At 38.9% G+C, this 18,508-nt stretch overlaps 1 protein-coding gene across 1 annotated transcript in view; it reads left to right on the top strand.

Annotated features, from left to right (window-relative positions):
• The window catches only part of PGM5 (phosphoglucomutase 5), a 237,807-nt gene that overhangs the window by 15,401 nt on the left and 203,898 nt on the right, over positions 1–18,508 (top strand). Inside the window, exon 2 of the mRNA XM_043965537.1 lies at positions 18,171–18,333. Coding sequence (XP_043821472.1) covers positions 18,171–18,333 — 163 coding nt within the window. The remainder of the gene's footprint in view (positions 1–18,170; positions 18,334–18,508) is intronic.

The following is an 18,508-nucleotide window of genomic DNA, read 5'->3' as shown; positions in this document are numbered from 1 at the left end:
AAGTCCAACATTTAAAAAAATTAATTATGCCACCTAGACTTGCCCAAGGTCACACATATAGGAAGAATTCAAAATCGGGTCTTTGTGTGACTCCTTAATTATAGGAGGGAGAGAATGCTAGATGCTATTTGTCCTGATTTCTCTCAATTAATTATCCACTGCAGAATAAATGGCAAGATTACTTACAGTCATAGACAGGGAAGGAAGGAACATCAAATCTTTCAACAAAGTTAAACTTTCCCTTGCCCTTATGTCTCTTACGTTGTGGCACTGCCAACAAGAGATGCAAAAGATATCATAGCCATCTTAGTTATTTTGTGGGTAGACTTGTCTTTGAGGATTTTGTATTGGTAACCTTTGGGGTCTACTTGTCTTCTTTTTGGGTCAATCCATTCTTGGCCTCTTCATTCACCCTTTTTTATGGGGAAGCTGAAGGGGAGGGGAGGTTTGCAGAACAGCTGGGGCCTCCCAGCTGCTGGGTTGGGTTATTTTAAGCTTTGTTTAGTTGTATCCAGAGACCCAGATGGCATTTTTGAAAAAAAAATGCTGCTTTATTAGATTTTGTAAGGAAACTTAATTATGTTTATTGAAGGTCAGATACATATATCTAGAATATGATGTGTGAAACTTGCCCTAAGAGTTTTCTCTAAAATATTTGCTCTTTTTGAGCATGGTAGAAGCTCCAGTAATCTGCTAGGGGCTGTATATACAATACAGAGACTTATGAAGCAGTCCCACCCAAAAGAAATTGGTATGGGCTATGACAGGATTCTAAGCAAAATGAAAGAACCACATTAAATATGCTGCTAATTTTCACACTCACTTTCCACCTTTAAGGCCCTGACTGTTCATCAGTCAGGTCAGTAGCAGAATGACCAAGTGCTGTTATTGTTGGGTGGCATTTGCAGCATTGCTATTATTATTTGGGGACGTGTTGTGCCAGTAGGGTTGAAATGGAAAGAAGAAAAGACTGACAGAAGTGGGTAGGACTTACTTGCCAAAACACTTTTTAAATAGGAGAGTGAGGGCTGAGGTTCTTGTACTTGGCAATTTTATCATGTGATCAATTAACAAGGGGGCACTATGGTGTTTTGTTTTGTTTGATCTGGTTCATAGTAGGTGCTTGATAAATGCTTGTGGACTCCAGATGAGAAAACTCTCTATCTGTTCAGCAACTATTATACAGTTGAATCTCAGAGAATTATCAGGGGCATGGAGAGATTAAATGATTTGTCTGGGGGTCATACCACCAGTATATATCAGAGATGGGACTTGAACCCTGTCTTCCTTACTCCAAGGCCTACTCTCTCTCCACTACATTGAGGTCAAACTTGCATAGGAATGGGACCACTAAAAATATATATAAGTATTCCTGTTGCACATTAACTTAGAAAACCACAAATTAACATTATCTATGTTCTATTGTATTTCTATTTATTTTTGTTAAATATTTCCCAATTACATTTTAATCTACTTCATGTGGTCAAACACATGTGGCCCATACTGCATGCCTATTGCATTTATCTGCTTAGACATAGAATACTTTTAATGCTCTTTTATTTAATTTTGTCTCTCTTGGTTTCTATAGTAGAGGCCACCATATTCACTCACTTCTTCAATGGTATCAGTTTTGGGAACTGAGGTCATTGACCACAAAAAAGTGTGTGTGTGTGCAATACACATATGTATATGTGATTATATGTATACATAGGAGAATATATGTGTGTGTGTGTATATATATATACATACATACATATATATACACACACACACATATTTGTGGGGGGAGAGAGAGAGAATACATAAAGACAGCTTAGTACATTGGAAAGAACACTGGGTCTACAATTTGTTTTTTGATGGTAGGTGGTTAATAAATGCTTGTTTATTGATTGATTGACTGTGGTATTCCATGACTAGAAGCCATACAAGATCACTGGAAGTTTAAGACCTAGTTCAAATCTTCTCTCTGGAATTTACTATCTCTGTGATCTTGTAGAGGTTATCTGACCTCAGTTTTCTCATGTATAAAGTGAGGGAGGGGGTCTTTTTCCCAAAGAGATCATAAAAAAGGGAAAAGGACCCACATGTACAAAAAGTATTTATGGCTTCTCTTTTTGTGGTGGCAAGGAATTGGAAATTGAGGGGCTGCCCATCAATTGGGGAATGGCTGAATAAGTTGTGGTATATGAATGTAATGGAATTCTATTGTGCTGTAAGAAATAATGAGCAGGCGGATTTCAGAGAAACCTGGAAGGACTTGCATGAACTGATGATAAGTGAGATGAGCAGAACCAGGAGAACATTGTACACGGTATCATCAACATTATGTGTTGATCAACTGTGATAGACTTGATTCTTCTCAGCAATACAACGGTACAAGATAGTTCCAAAGGATTCATGATGGAAAAGGCTCTCCAAATCCAGAAAAAAAAGAACTGTGGAATATGTATGCAGATTGAACCATACTATTTCTTTTGTTTTTGGTGCTGTTGTTTATCTTTTTTGAGGTTTTTCCTTTTTGCTAATTTGACTAATGCAGAAATATGTTTAATGTTATTGTACATATATAACCTATATCAGATTACTTGCTGTCCTGGGGAGGGGTGGAGGGAGGGGAGGGAGGGACAAAAATTTGAAACTAGAAATCTTATAAAAACAAATGTTGAAAACTATCTCTACATGTAACTGGAAAACAATAAAATACTTTTATAATTTAAAAAATAAAGTGAGGGGTTTGAATTAGATGAACACTAAGGTCCTTTCCAGCTCTCCATTGATAGGCTCCTTTGTAGAATGTTTAATCATGGTGGATACTACTTCTGTGCAGATCACAATTTCTCCATACCTTAGTACATGGTATTTGTGAGTTGATCTGTCCAAAATAAAGTTCATCACCTGGTGAAAAGCTGCTTAGACCTTGAACTTAGTAAGGCTGGTTCAATTATCAGGCCTTTACCTGCAGTTTTTCTAGCTTTGTATTTCAGTGGCATAACCTTTGCAAATTTGGTTGCTTCCATGCCACAGTGAGACTTTGGAGGAGGATATTACTGATGGTAGATGGAGGTGAAAGAGGCAGTGTATGAGCTAATGGATAGAAAGCTGGACTCTGAATCAAAAGGACTTGGATTAAAATCCCAATACTGATATATATTGGTTGTGTGATGCTTACAATTCACTTAACCTCTTAGTTCCTAAAATCTAGGGTACTCTGTAAGTTGCAAAGTGCAGACTTGTGTTGATATAGGGAATTTACTCATCTGGGAGTTCATTATATTGATTAAATTGTACACTTAGTTCCTATTCGACTTCACTATATGTGATTCTCTGCTCTCTTTTAGGCCCACATTCACAGGAAGTATACATACATAATACATATACACATATATACTATCTATCTATCTATCTATCTATAAATGTACAGTGTGTGTACATGTTTCTGCTTTAGGTGTGTTTATACATCTAATATGCCATTCTATGTCTATATATACATTCATATCGGCATAGGCAGAGGCACAATTTGTTGTTTTTCAGTCATTTCAGTTGTGTCTGACTCTTTGTAAAGCCATTTGGGGTTTTCTTGGCAAAGATAACTGGAGTGGTTTGCCATTTCCTCCTCCATCTCATTTTGCAGATGAGGAAACTGAGGCAAACAGGATGAAGTGTCTTGCCCAGGGCCACACAGCTAGTAAGTGTCTGAGGCCAGGTTTTGAACCCAGGAAGATGAGTTTTTCTGATTCCAGGCCTGGCATTCTATGTGGAAAGGAAATCTGGATTCATATCTCACTTCAGATACCCACTATGTGACCCTGGGCAAGTCTTTTAACTTCTTACTTTCCTTATGTGTAAATTTCAAGTGATAATGATTATTCCTCTAGAGGTAGCATGGTAAAGAGCTGGTCTCAGAGCCCAGAAGATCTGATACATATTGGGAGCATGACACTAGGCAGGTCTTCTCTCCTTGAGATAAGAAGGTGCTAAGAGGCATGGGTAGAGGGGATTTCTTCTTCTTTTTAAATAGTATTTTATGGCAATTATGTGTAAAGACAATTTTTAGCATTAATTTTTACAAGATTTTGAGTTCCAAATTTTTCTCTCTCCTTCCCTCCCCATTCTTCCCTCTTCCTAAAATGATAGGCAACATGATATCAGTTATATATGTGCAATTATGGAAAACACATTTCCATATTAGTCACAGTTGTGAAAGAAGAAACAGATCAAAAGAAAAAAACACAAAAAATAAAGTAAGTGAAAAAACTATGCTTTGATCTGCATTCAAAGTTCATCAGTTCTTTATCTGAATGTGGATAACATTTTCCATCATTAGTCCTTTGTACTTGTCTTGGTTTATTGTGTTGTTAAGAAGAGCTAAGTCATTCATTCATAGTTGATAACACAATGTCGCTGATATTGTTACTGTATACAATGTTTTTCTGGTTCTTCTCATTTCACTTTGCATCAGTTTGTACAAGTCTTTCCAGGTTTTTCTGTTTTTTTTTTTTTTTTGTTTTTTTTGGCGGGGCAATGGAGGTTAAGTGACTTGCCCAGGGTCACACAGCTAGTAAGTGTCAAGTGTCTTAGGCTGGATTTGAACTCAGGCACTCCTGAATCCAGGGCCGGTGCTTTATCCACTGCGCCACCTAGCTGCCCCCTTTCCAGGTTTTTCTGAAATCTGCCTGCTCATCATTTCTTATTGCATACTAGTATTCCATTGCATTCACATACTATAGCTTGTTCAGCTACTTCCCAATTGATGGGTATCTAGAGGGGATTTCTTCACCTGGGAATTTCCTATACAAATGAAACTATAGGTATAATCCCTATCCCTAATTAGAGGACCCATTTCACAGGTTTGTTGGGAAGAACAAATGAGATAATACAGATAACCTTAAAAGCACTATATGAATATCAACTATTTTAGTCTTAGAATGGTTTTTAGTTTTGATTCCCATGTCCCCATATGCTTTTTTCATTGTTTTTTTCTGCTCTTTGGAAACTGGTGGCATCTACTTTATTTAAAATCTATTCTTTTGGGGTAGCTATGTAGTGCAGTAGATAAAGCACAGGCTCTTGATTCAGGAGGACCTGAGTTCAAATCCGGCCTCAGACACTTGACACTTACTAGCTGTGTGACCCTGGGCAAGTCACATAATTGCTCCACAAAAATAAAAGAAATTAAAAATCTATGCTTTCACTTACATGAACTGATGCAAAGTGAAGTAAACAGAATTAGAACATTATGCACAATAACAGCAATATTGTATGATCAAGAGCTGTGAATGACTTAGCTATTATCAGCAATACAATGATCTAAGACAATTCTGAAAGACCCATGATAAAAAATGCTATCTGCTTCCAGAGAAAGAACTGATAGAGTCTGAGTGCAGATCAAACTCTACCATTTTTCCTTTATTTTTTGTGGGTTTTTTTCGTGGGGGTCTCTTTCTCACAACATGACTAATATGGAAATATGTTTTATATGATTGCATATATATATATGTATCTATATCTATATCCTATATCAAATCAATGAGGGGGGAGAGATGAGATTTGGAACTCAAAATTTAAAAAAAGTTAAAATTTATTTTTACATGTAAATGGAAAAAACCCAAATATTTAGTAAAACAAAAAAGATGCTGTTTTCAAAGCATTTTTCCCTGAGTAAAATAGAGGAAGAAGGATATATGACTTTTTATCTAGGTAGTTTTACTAATTCAGAGTCCATCAGTGATTTGGAAATCAGAGATGTTTTCATAAGGCTTTCTCTTGGCTTTGGGCACTCCTCAGGGCTACTAACAAGGTTGAATTATGGGTGGCCGCTGCTGTATTAAATCAAAGTCATCTCCCTTCTTTCCCTTCTCCCGGCATGCCCGGTATGGTTTTTTGAGGGGATAATACTAACTGCTCCTAATTGTATTTTGAAATAAATTTTGATTGATATTTTTTGTTTTTTACAACCCTTTAATTCCCAGTGTATCCTCTCCCTCATCCAGACAGCCATCACATAACAAGGAGTTAAGAAAAGAGGAAAAACAAAATTCCGCAGAACAAACAGTGTACTGAACAAGTCTATCAGTTTATCCAGTGTTCTGCACCCAGAGTCCCCCACTTCTGCAAATAAACATGTCTCTTTTCCAGGGCCAGACTGGTCCTTATAATTTTGGAGCATTTGGCTGCAGTGGTTTGGTTGTTATTGTTCACATTGTTGAGATCACTGTCTATATAGTTTTCCTAGTTCATGGAATCCTAGAATCATAGACTTGTTATTGGAAGGAATCTTATAGGCCATTGAGTCCAACTCTCTCATTTTTAGATTGTGTTCAGTTGAATTTGCATCCTTTCATATGTCAACTTATGCTCTTTATTTCTTGCATTTCTTGTTATGGCATAACGATTTTCCATTACTTTCATGTACTCACTACAACTTCGCAAGCCATCGCCCAGTGGGTGGGCATTTACTTTGTTCTTAATTGGGGTTTTAACTTGATTCAGAGGGTTCTCCAGAGTGGTGTCTCTGCAAATCATGTCACCTCAATAAGGCCTTGATTTCAAATGAAAGGGTCACACCAAACACTTTGCAGGTCCTTGCCAGCTTTAAAATCCCATCTATAGTTATCAATTCTCATAGCCAGAGCTAGGACTTTCTACCTCAAGGCACTTCGATGTCCAGCTGCAGCAAATGCAGAGCCCTTCCCCCCACTCCATCACCATGTCTACGTTCTAATTTCTTGTTTCATGAGGATTTCCAAGACTAATTGACTGAAACATGTGAGAGATTACTGGGAGGAATGGCCCAGAAGAAGCTAAGTGACTCCATGCTAAGCTGCTGAAATGTCTAAAAATGTACAGCTGCCCCGGCTCACAATGCTTACAAGGATTCTGGCAGGACCTTTGTCAGGGTAACTGCTGCTGCAGCCCCACCGAATATTTGGTTAGGAGTCATGGTCTTTTTCTGATATGAACTCTCGAAGGCAAAGTGACAGATGCTGATGGGGAATATAATACACAAGACATCACTCTGCCGTCATAAATAACAGTGAATTGTTGCAAATCTTGCTGAGTTGTAAATCTTTGATTCCCAGAGGTATTTGGTTCTTGGTATCTGTGGCATAAGTCAAAGGCAGCGGTGGTATGTGTGTGTGTGTGTGTGTGTGTGTGTGTGTGTGTGTGTGTGTGTGTGTGTGTATAGAAGCAGCACATTTGGCAGATTGAGCAAATGGACCATGCTTTCTAAACAGCTAGGGGAGAGTTTGGTTGATCTAGGTGGGTGGGTGATCTCTTTTTGAGGGAAAGAGACAGAGAGAGAGAGATGCAGACAGAGAGATAGAAAGGGAGACAGACAGAGACAGGGAAACACAGAAAGACACACAGAGACAGAGACAATGAGATAGAGACTGAGAAATGGAGAGAGAGGCAGAGACAGAGAGAAACAGAGACAATGAGAGTCACAGAAAGAATGAGACAGAAAGACACAGACACATAGAGACAGAAACAAACAGAAACATGCAGAGAGACAGAGACAGAGAGGGAAACAGAGAGACAGAGTCATTGAAAGACAGAGAAACAGAGACAAGAGATACACACACACACACACACACACACAGAGCCTGAGAAATAGAGAGACAGAGAATGAGAGAGACAGAGATAGGCAACTTAAAAAATATTGATAGTGGAAACTAATACCACCCACACAGTACAGAGAAAATAAACACTGGCCAAGAGAAACATTGTGTTTAAATACTGGGATTCTATGTTTATATTTCTATCTAGCCCTAAAGCAGATCTTGCTAATGGAAAGTTTGTTAATTATAGTAATGATGATGCCACCACCAGCGATGCTGATGGTGGTGGCGGTGATATGATAACTAGCATCTATATAGTGCTTTAAGGTTTTGTAAAGTGCTTGTATCATTTGATTCTCATGTCAACCCTGTGAAGTAGGTGCTATTATTATCCCAATTTTACAAATGAGAAAACTGTCAGAAAGAAGTTAAATGACTTAACCAGGGTCACACAGGTACTAAGTTTCTGAGGCTAAATTTTCAGGGTGGGGAGGGAGGGGAAGAGAGAGAGAGGGGGGGGGAGAGAGATTGATTATCTTTAAGAAATTCAATAGAACCCCATCTTTCTGGAATGTGTTAATGCAGACTCCCTAGATCATGGCAGGGGATGGGGAGAGGACTGAGATGACCTGTTATCATTACAAGCTTGTTGACATATTTGTGCTCAGGGATACTTCTTCAACAATTCAACAAGCATTAAGTAAACACCTAAAATATGTTTGACACTATGCTAGGTTCAAGAGGGGAGGAAAGCAACAGCAAAAACAATCAGTCCTCTATCTTCAAGAAGCTTACATTCTCTTGGGAGATAAAACACATAAAAATATAGGTAAATAGGAGATGATTTGAGGAAGAGGAGAACACTAATTATTGATGGAAACCAAAATGTCTTCTCTAGGAGGTATAAGTGAAAAAGGAAGCAATGATGATTCACTGGTTATTAGCATTTTAGATACATGTTACCAGGGTCTGTTTTTCCAATTGGTACCTAGAAGCCCTGAAATAATTTCTATGAAAAAATGCATAAAACAATGTTGGAATCAAGTGAATAGGAAACATAGAGCATATGTTAGAAGCTAGATGGTGCCATGGGGCTCAGGACCTGGAGTCAGGAAAATCTGAATTCAGTTCCCACCTGAGACATTCAATAGCTGTGTCACTTAACCTTTGCTGCCTCAGTTTTTTTGTTTTGTTTTGTTTTGTTTTTTTTCTGGGCAATGAGGGTTAAGTGACTTGCCCAGGGTCACACAGCTAGTAAGTGTCAAGTATCTGAGGCTGGATTTGAACTCAGGTCCTCCTGAATCCAGGGCCAGTGCTTTATCCACTGTGCCACCTAGCTGCCCCCGCCTCAGTTTTCTTATCTGTAAAATGGGGATGATGATAATAATGTCAAATGACTTTTCAGGATTGTTGTGATATATAAATGCTAGCTATTATTATTATTATTAATATTAGGGACTATAAGAATAAAGTCAGGAAATGTCTTGTTAATGCTATCAAGTTGTATATGGGTGATCATGAATTATTAAAGAGGAAAATAAATGGACAAATGAGAAATTTATATTATTGCATGTAATTTACTAGATCACCACCAGTCATAAGTAATTAGTAATTAGTCATGGCCTCCTTTAATTTCCTTTGAGTGCCACCTCAGGCCTATTGGAAATGAGCCCAATAATTAGGTTAGGTAAGTTTTTGTGATGAAACTGTGAATGATTGAAAAATATTAGGACCCAAATGTTCCATTATAGTGATGCTTTTGTGCTGATGTCTCTGAAGGCAAGCACTTATATAATGTTTTTATCAGAGCAAGTCAAAGCATTCGGGAAACATGAAATCATTAATCCTTACAATTCTCTTTTGAAATGTCCAAATGGTAGTAATCTGTTTCATTGTAGAGCTAGTAAAACTGAAGCACAGAATCCTTAACTGATTTTTCCTGGATGAGCCCAAAGGTCAGTCAGTACCAGGTCTATAACTAGATCTAAATTCCTAGATACCTGTATCTTTGCAGCATCTAGACAAAGAGGTTTTCTTTTCTTTTTTTAATGACTGAGACAATTTATTAATCAGTCTGGTGTGGTTTGTCCTAATGCTTCTTGTTGGCAGCTATCACCTGTCTGGCAATTCTGTCCTCCAGGCATATCTGTCCTTTTCTCCTGCCTTTTCATCTTGGTCCTTCTCCACTATTTTGAGCCCCTCCAGGGCTTGCAGACATTTTTAGTGTTTCAGCTGAAGTGATTACCACAGAGGTTGTGGAGATGGTCCCTCTTCTGGACTCATTATCACTTTAGCTGAGACCCTGAGAATAGATCCTGAAGGTGATGGTTGAATAACCAGAAGATATTGGGGGTATGAAGATGGTAGTCAACATGGAGATAAAATGAATTCTTCAAACTATTCCCAAAGGGCTATAAAACTGTGCATACCTTTATTTGACCCAGCAATACCACTACTAGTTCTGTTTCCCAAAGAGATAAAAGAAAAAAGGGTAAGAACCTATTTGAACAAAAATATTTCTAGGATCCCTTTTTGTGGTGGCAAAGAATTGGAGGGGATGACCATCAGTTGGGGAATGACTGAACAAGTTATGGTATGTGATTGTGATGGAATACTATTGTTCTATAAGAAATGATGAGCAGAATGATTTCAGAAAAACCTGGGAAGACTTACACTGATGCAAAGTGAAGTGAGAAGAACCAGGAGAACATTGTACACAGTAACAACAGTAGTATATGACAATCATCTATAAATGACTTCCTTCTCAGCAATATAATCATCCAAGACAATTCCAAAGGACTTATGAAAAATGCCATCTACCTCCAAAGAAAGAACTGATGGAATCTGAATGCAGATTGAAGCATATTATTTTTCATTTTATTATTCTTTGTGTTTTTTTTAGTTTGTGTTTTCTTTCACATGACTAATATGGTAATATGTTTTGCAAGACTGCACATGTATAACCTATATAAATTGCTTACTTTCTCAGGGAGGTGGGGAATGAAGGAGAGAATTTGAAACTCAAAATGTTTAAAAAAACAAATGTTAAAATAGTTTTTATAGGTAATTGGGAAAATAATAAAACATAATTTTAAAAAAGAAAATGAACTCCCCAGGGAGGAAGGGCACCCCCCTTCATTCCAGTGCACTGAGACAAATTCTTATTCACCCCATGATAGTTACTATAGCTATTTCCCAATCAGCCCTGCCCTCAAATTGAATTCTTCCTTTTAACACCACCACCACCACCACCACCACCACCACCACCACCAACAACAACAACAACACTGTTCGGCAAAACTAACCAAAGAAATGACCACATAAATAAAATTCTGCTCTTTTTTGTTCAGGGGAATACTGGTGAATGTTTAACAACTATGTATGTGGGGGGCATGGAATGAATGCATGACACACTTCTAAGTTTAATCTGCATGATCAAAACAATAAATCAAGTTCTAATTTGGAACACATGCCAATTTCTCAAGGTGTAAATGCTCACACTGAAAATTTAATAATTGACTTTCAAATCCCTATGAAACTGGCTCCAACATGCCCCTATAAGTGTTTCATTTAATTAGGAATTTAATAACAAAATTATTTTTGTTACAATAAAGCTAAGTGACTTGTTGGCTTTTTTAGCGTTGTCTTGGTTATATTTATAACCAAATGCCTGAGGAAATATTTAGTTGTATCTAGGATTTTAGAGTTCACTATTCTGAGATGCATGTGCTAAGGTATAGCACAATCTGTTCAATCATACACTAAGTAGAAAAAAATAGTGTAAAGTTGAGGAAGAAAGGAAGGCTTTTTATACTGTAAACTTTAGTAACTTTGTGAATTGAATCACATTTATTGTTTCTTAGTTGAAACCACTGGCATTCTTTAAAGTGTCATTTTCCGAAGATTTAACTGAAATGATATTGGGGCCATGTAAAGATTGGTGGGTAACTAGGTAGCATAGTGGTTAGAGTGCCAGACCAAAAGTCAGGAAGATTCATCTTCCTGAGCACAAATCTGGGCCTCAGACATGAAGTGACCCTGGGTAAGTCACTTCACTCTATTTACCCAAGTTATTCATCTGTAAAATGGTCTGGAAAAGGACATGACAAACCAGTTTAGTGTCTTTGCCAAGAAAACCCCAAATGGGGTCACAAATGTGAAATTGGAAAACAACTGAACAGCAACAACAAACAGACTGAGAGGTATGGACATTCAGGGTCACACATAGGCTTTCTGAATTTAGCCATTTAACTTTTTCTGAGAAAGATTTCTCTTCCCTTCTTTATACAACAAGAAATTAGTCTTTTTATAAAAGAAGAAGAAGGAAAGTGGTCCGGTAATAGAGTAGACCTGGAATGCTTGTATCAGAACCTGAAGGGTCTGGTTCATTTTGAGGAATTTCTTACTGCTGCCCTGGAGCCCACCTCCAGAAAACCTGGGGAAATGAGTACTCAATAGCACCTTGTGTGCTGACAACAACTCCTCATGCAAGCATGTAGTTCACAAAATTTTTAAAAAGCAAAACTGTTGGGGCAGCTAGGTGGCTCAGTAGATAAAGTACCAGCTCTGGATTCAGGAGGACCTGAGTTCAAATTTGACCTCAGACACTTGACACTTAACCCTTGTTGCCCTGAAAAAAGAAAGAAGAAGAAGCAAAACTGTTTAAAGGCCAAATAAATGGTAGACAAATCCTTTCTGATTACCAGACACCTGGATCACAGGAGCATAACATCATGGACCTAGATCTGGAAAGAACCTCAGAGGCCATCTAGGTCACCTCTCACTCCATTTTACAGGTGGAGAAACTGAGGCACCAAGAATTTACGGTATCTAAGGTCACACAGCTAGTAAGCATCAGAAGTGGGGTTTGAATCCATGTCCTCTAATTCCAGAGTCAACTTTCTTTCCATTAAGGCAACTGGGTGGGGGTTATGTACATCACCCTAGGATGTTGCTGGCCACAACTATGGTGAAGGGAGTAGGAGGTGCATCACCCAGCCCACCCCCCAAACCTGGTTCTCCAGTATTCAGTTTATGAATTTCTTCAGGGCATATCAATATTGCAAGTACTGACTCCAGATATTAAAAAGTGAAGGGTACTTTAGAGACAATCTAGTTCAATCTCCTCTTTTTTGCAGATGAGGAAAATCAGGCCCAGTGATATTATGACTGGCTCAAGGTTACACAGACTACCTAATCACCAATCCAGTACTCCCTCTAACACATCTTGCTTGATGTGTGTTTCCATTCCCCCAACTGGGAGGGAAATAGGTATCTAAAAATGAACTAAATATTTGTCCCTTAATGACTCAAATTTTCATTGTTTTTACTTAAAACTTATAATATACTTTGTAATGTTTTCTTTAGTCAACCCATTAATGAAAAAGTGCTTATTAAGCACCTTTTATGCATCAGGAAGGGTAGGTAGGTGACTCAGAGGCAAGAATGCTAGGCCTGGAGTCAGGAAGATCAGTTCAGATCTGGCTTCAGACACTTACTGTGTGACTCTGGACAAGTCACTTAATCTCTGTTTGTCTTAATCCATTGGAGAAGGAAATGGAAAACCTCTTTGGTATCTTTGCCAAGAAAACCCCATGGACACCACTGGTATACTGTAGTCCATGGGGTCATGAAGAGTCAGACATCACTGAACAACAACAACAACAACAACATTATGCATCAGGCAGTTGTGTGAGGCATTAGGAATACAACTACAAAGAACAAAGCAATCCCTACTTGCAAGTAGCTTATATTCTAATGGGATAGACAACAACCATATACATTAAGTACATGTCTATCAGTCTGTCTATTGATCTGTCTATCTCTTCATCCATCCATCCATCCATCCATCCATCCATCCATCCATCCATCCATCCATCCATCCATCCATCCATCCGTCCGTCCGTCCGTCCGTCCGTCCGTCCGTCCGTCCGTCCGTCCGTCCGTCCGTCCGTCCGTCCATCCATCTATCATACAAATATATATGCCAGGTAGTTTGGGAGGGAGGCCACTAGCAATTGAGGGTCTGAGGAAACACTTCATGAGGCTGGGTTAAGGAGGGGGTGCATTCCAGGCCTGGGGGGACAGTCAGTGTAAGGGCACAGAAATGGGAAGACTTCTGATTTATTTTATAGTGTCTCTGTGAAAACAGTCTGAGGTACAGGTATAATCCTCTCAGTTTTGTTGTCATTCAGTTGTTTTTCAGTTGTGTTGGACTCTTTGTGACCCCATTTGGAGTTTTCTTGTCAAAAACACTAGAGTGTTTTGCCATTTCCTTCTCCAGCTCACTTTACAGATGAAGAAACAGAGGCAAATAGGGTTAAGTGACTTGCCCAGGGTCACATAGCTAATAAGCATTTGAAGCTGGATTTGAACCCCAAACCTTCCTGACTTTGGATCCAGCACTCTATCTACTTCTTCATCCAGCTAGCTGCCCCATGCAATCCTCTCAACAGAAGTTCTGAAATTGGCTCAGTGTTTTTTTTTTTTTACATATAAGGTATTTTATTTTTTCCGTTACATGTAAAGATAGTTCTCAACTTTTGTTTATACAAGCTTTACAATTTCAGATTTTACTCCCTCCCTCCCCTCCCTCCCCCCTCCCCTAGACAGCAGATAATCTGATATAGGTTATATCTATATATCTATATACATATATATAGGTATATATTTATACACACATATATATATACACATAATAATATCATTCCTATTTCTGCATTAGTCCTGTTATAAGAGAAAAAATCAGAGCAATGATGAAAAACCTCAAAATAGAAAAAAAAACCAACAGCACCAAAAACAAAAGAAATAGTATGGTTCATTCAGCATCTATACTCCACAGTTCTTTTTTTTTTTCTTGGATTTGGAGATCCTCTTCCATCATGAGTTCCCTGGAACTCTTCTGTACCATTGCATTGGTGAGAAGAATATAGTCCATCACAGTAGATCAACACTCAATGTTGATGATACTGTGTACAGTGTTCTTCTGGTTCTGCTCATCTCACTCATCATCAGCTCACGCAAGACCCTCCAGGTTTCTCTGAACTCTTGACTCAGTGTTAACCCCAAATAAAGCAGGGATTAACAATTATTTTTTTTTTCAGAGGGCCAGCCTCCTATATGGTGCAAGCTGGGCAGACTAGCCTTCTGCCTCTCAGTGCAGGACCTTCTCCTCCTGGTCTAACCCCATTTTCTGCCTCAGCATAGACTTCATAGTTTGAGGGTGGTGTTGGGGCAAAAGGCCATTGGACTCTATGGCTTGTCTGACCAGTGGCTGCTGATTTCTGCTTTAAAGCACAACATGTCAAGTCATGAGCTATGATACAGGACTATTTTCTTATCTTTGCCAGATTTCTGTTTTGCAGTTATAAAAATATGCTTGCCACACCCATGATGCTCTTGGGATCATTGTTCAGCATGACTGGACAGTGTTACCACATGTCACTGATTGCTTCTGATATGCAGCAGCAAAAATCCAGTCCAGAATTCCTGGTTGTAGAGTAGTTTTTCTTCCAGGGACAGTTTAAATATGGACTAGAAGCCTTTGGCTACAAGTGATGGTCCTATATTAGAAATCTAGTCATTGGGGAGGGAGAGGGAAGGGAGTGAAAAATAGGAGTGTCTAGGGGCATGATGGCGGCTGCCAAATCTCATGGCTTCCAACTTCCACATCTCTCTTATACAGCTTCTTCTCTTTACTCACAGTCACCACCCTGGTTCAGGGCCTTCCCTGGAGTACTTCATTGCCTTCTAACTGGTCTCTCTGCCTTGAGTCTCTACATACCTCAGTATATCCTCCATATAACCACTAGAGTGATTTTCCTAAAGTGCAGGTCTGACCATGACACTCCGCACTACTCAATAAACTTCAATGGCCCTCTGTTACCTCTGAAGCAAACATAAACTCCTTGTTGGACATTTAAAGCTCTTTACAATCTGACCCTATAACTGAATGAAAAGACATTTAACTACTTAATATATGCCAGGCACTCTGCTAAACCTGGGGATGTAAAATGTAACAGAGAAACAAACTCTCTCAAAGAGCTTACATCCTAAGAAGGGGAGACAACACATAGTGGGGAATGGTGACCAGGGCAGGGTGATTGATCTGGGAAGTCACAGGGGTAGTTAATGAAGTTATAGGGCAAGTGGTTGACATGCCTTTTCCTAAGGCAATGATAGTATGGATTTGATTTCTATACCCAGGGCAAAAGGTGGAAAGAGGGTTGAGGGGTATGGCACATGAAGGGGTATATAGCAGGAAGATGGCCAGGGTAAAACATGGTCAGGAGGCTGGGGCCAGCTAAATATAGTGGGCTATGCCAGTTCCTTCCTTCCTTGGGGGTCAAGTGACTTGCCCGGGGACACACAGCTATTAAGTGTCTGAGGCCAGATTTGAACTCAGGTCCTCCTTACTCCAGGGCTGCTGCTCTATCCACTGGATCACCTAGCTGTCCCACGAAACTGACCTTTCAAGCCTTATTACACATCATACCCCTTTACCCATTTTGTTCTTCACTCATGACACTACTTCCTATCTCTATACCTTTGCATTGGCTGTCCCCCATGATTGTATGTTTCCTTACTTTTGATTTTTTGAATCCCTGGTTTTCTCTAAGACTTAGCTCAACTCTTATAGTCTAGATCAGGCTTTTTCTCACTTGCTAATGTCTTTCCTTCATCTGATTCTTTGTCTAAGTTTTGTATATATCTATGTATGTGCGTGTTGTTTTTCCCCATTATAGAAAATAAGCTCTTTGAAGGCATCATATCTATGCCACTCACAATGTGTGTTTGTTCCATTTTCATCTTTGTGTCTTTAGGACCTAGCATAGTGCCTGGACCTTGAGGTGCTTAGTTAATGATTTTTAGTTCATGTAATTACATGCTCAAATGAGGGCCAAAACGATGGCTGTATCCCTGGATCATAGATATTTGGGGGGTATATAGATATAATTCTAGCTCAATATCCCTCTGAGACAAGAGAAAATAGTGTCTAGAATCTGGGATTTGCTACCTCCTCCCCACCCCACAACTTCCTTGGCTCTCTTCCTCTTCAAAGAGACAGGCAGGCAAGAGTAAATCTATCTATGACCCTAGTGATGTGTACATGTACATTTAGATAATTCATATGGATACAACTTACCATAAGGTACTATACCATACAACAGAATTTATATTATGTTTTTAGAATTGGAAAGTAGGGAGGGAGTGAGAAAAAGAAGATACCTCCTAGAGGGAGCTGATTTAAGTGAAGCATGGATTGGGCTGGTTAGATATAGTGGGCCATGTGAAGGATTTAACATCCAGGATAGCATGGGCCCCAGCATTGGAGTTCCAGAGCTGAATGGGTTAAGTTTATGGTCCAGAGGGTGAAGATGGCCAAGGTCTGAAATCACAGGATCTGGTTGGAAGGACCTCAGAGGCCATCTATTCTAACCACTTCATTAACATTTTCATTAAAGTCTTTTGTTTTAAAATTGCCTTCACTTTCTAATATATTTCTCTTCCTTTCCTACCCAGTGATCCATCCCTTATAACTAACCCCCCCCCCCGTCCTACTCCCCCCCTGCCCCCGCCCAAGTAGCTCAGTAAAGCCAAACAATTCATTTGCCGGATTTGACAATATAGGCAATATTGCACACCCATAGTCTGTTCCCTCTGTAGGGAGATGCATTTTGTAAGTTCTTCTTCAGAGGTAGGCTTGATATAATTATACAGTATTTGGGATTTATTTTTCCTTTTCATCTGCATTGTTGTACATGAGCATTGTTTTGCTGGTCCTGTTAACTTCACTCTTCATCTGTTCATACAGATCTTCCCAAGATTCTGTGAATTCTCCATACCCATTTCTCTATATCCATTCTATGAATTCTCCATATTCATTGCTTCTTATGGTAGATAATATTCCATTACATACATGTACTGCAATTTGTGTAGCCATTCACCAGTTGATGGAGATCTACCTTTTCCCTCCTAGTTCTTTACTTCTACAAAAAGTATTACCATGAATATTTTGTTACATATGACACCTTTCTTTCTATCTTTGACATCATTGGAGAAAGTATGATAAATACCCAGCAACAACATCTCAGAGGCAAAGAATATGGACACTTTAATCACTTTCTTGGCTTTCCAGAATGGATGGACCAATTCATAGCTCCACCAATGGTGTATTAGGGTGCCTCTCTGTAGCTAACACTTTAGTTAGTCCAACATTGACTATTCCCAATTGTTGTCAATTTTCTCAGCAAGAAATGAAATGTCAATCATTTGGATTGTATTTCTCTTACTATTTGTTATTTAGAATACTCTTGCATTTACTAAACCTCTCATTTTACAAATGAACAAAAGAGGCCTTAGGGAGCTTAAATATCTTGTCCAAGTTTAACTGATAGCAAGCATCAAAGGTGGGATTTGTCCCCATGTCCTCTCATTCCAGAGCTCGTGCTCTTTCCCTTGGCTCTTTAGATTCCTGACTCATTCTCAATAAGCCCATACCCCAACAATCCTATGCCCAAAGATTTCTGGTTACTACTGAATATAAATCTTCATGGTTTAATTACCTTCAGACTCATTTAAGTTTGGTTGATTTTTCTTTGGTTGGTTTAGATTGGTCGACTAATCATTGGCCAGAATGGCATCTTGTCCACGCCTGCAGTTTCATGTATTATCAGAAAGATCAAAGCAGCTGGTGGAATTATCCTTACTGCCAGTCATTGTCCTGGAGGACCAGGGGGAGAGTTTGGAGTCAAGTTCAATGTTTCTAATGGAGGTGAGTAGACTTAAAATAAATGGAACACATTTTTATATATGAAATACTGTGAAATGGGTTGACATGTAAGGCCCACTTGCCTCTTTCCTCCTTAATAGTTGGTCAGCAAACATTTAACTACCTGCAATATGCTAGGCATAATGTTAATTGATAAGGATATAGATAGAGCTAACAC

Source organism: Dromiciops gliroides, chromosome 1 (genome assembly GCF_019393635.1).
Source record: "Dromiciops gliroides isolate mDroGli1 chromosome 1, mDroGli1.pri, whole genome shotgun sequence".
NCBI classification, from domain to species: Eukaryota; Metazoa; Chordata; class Mammalia; order Microbiotheria; family Microbiotheriidae; genus Dromiciops; species Dromiciops gliroides.
Note: the sequence above shows the minus strand (reverse complement) of the source record. Positions and strands in the feature narration are given on the sequence as shown.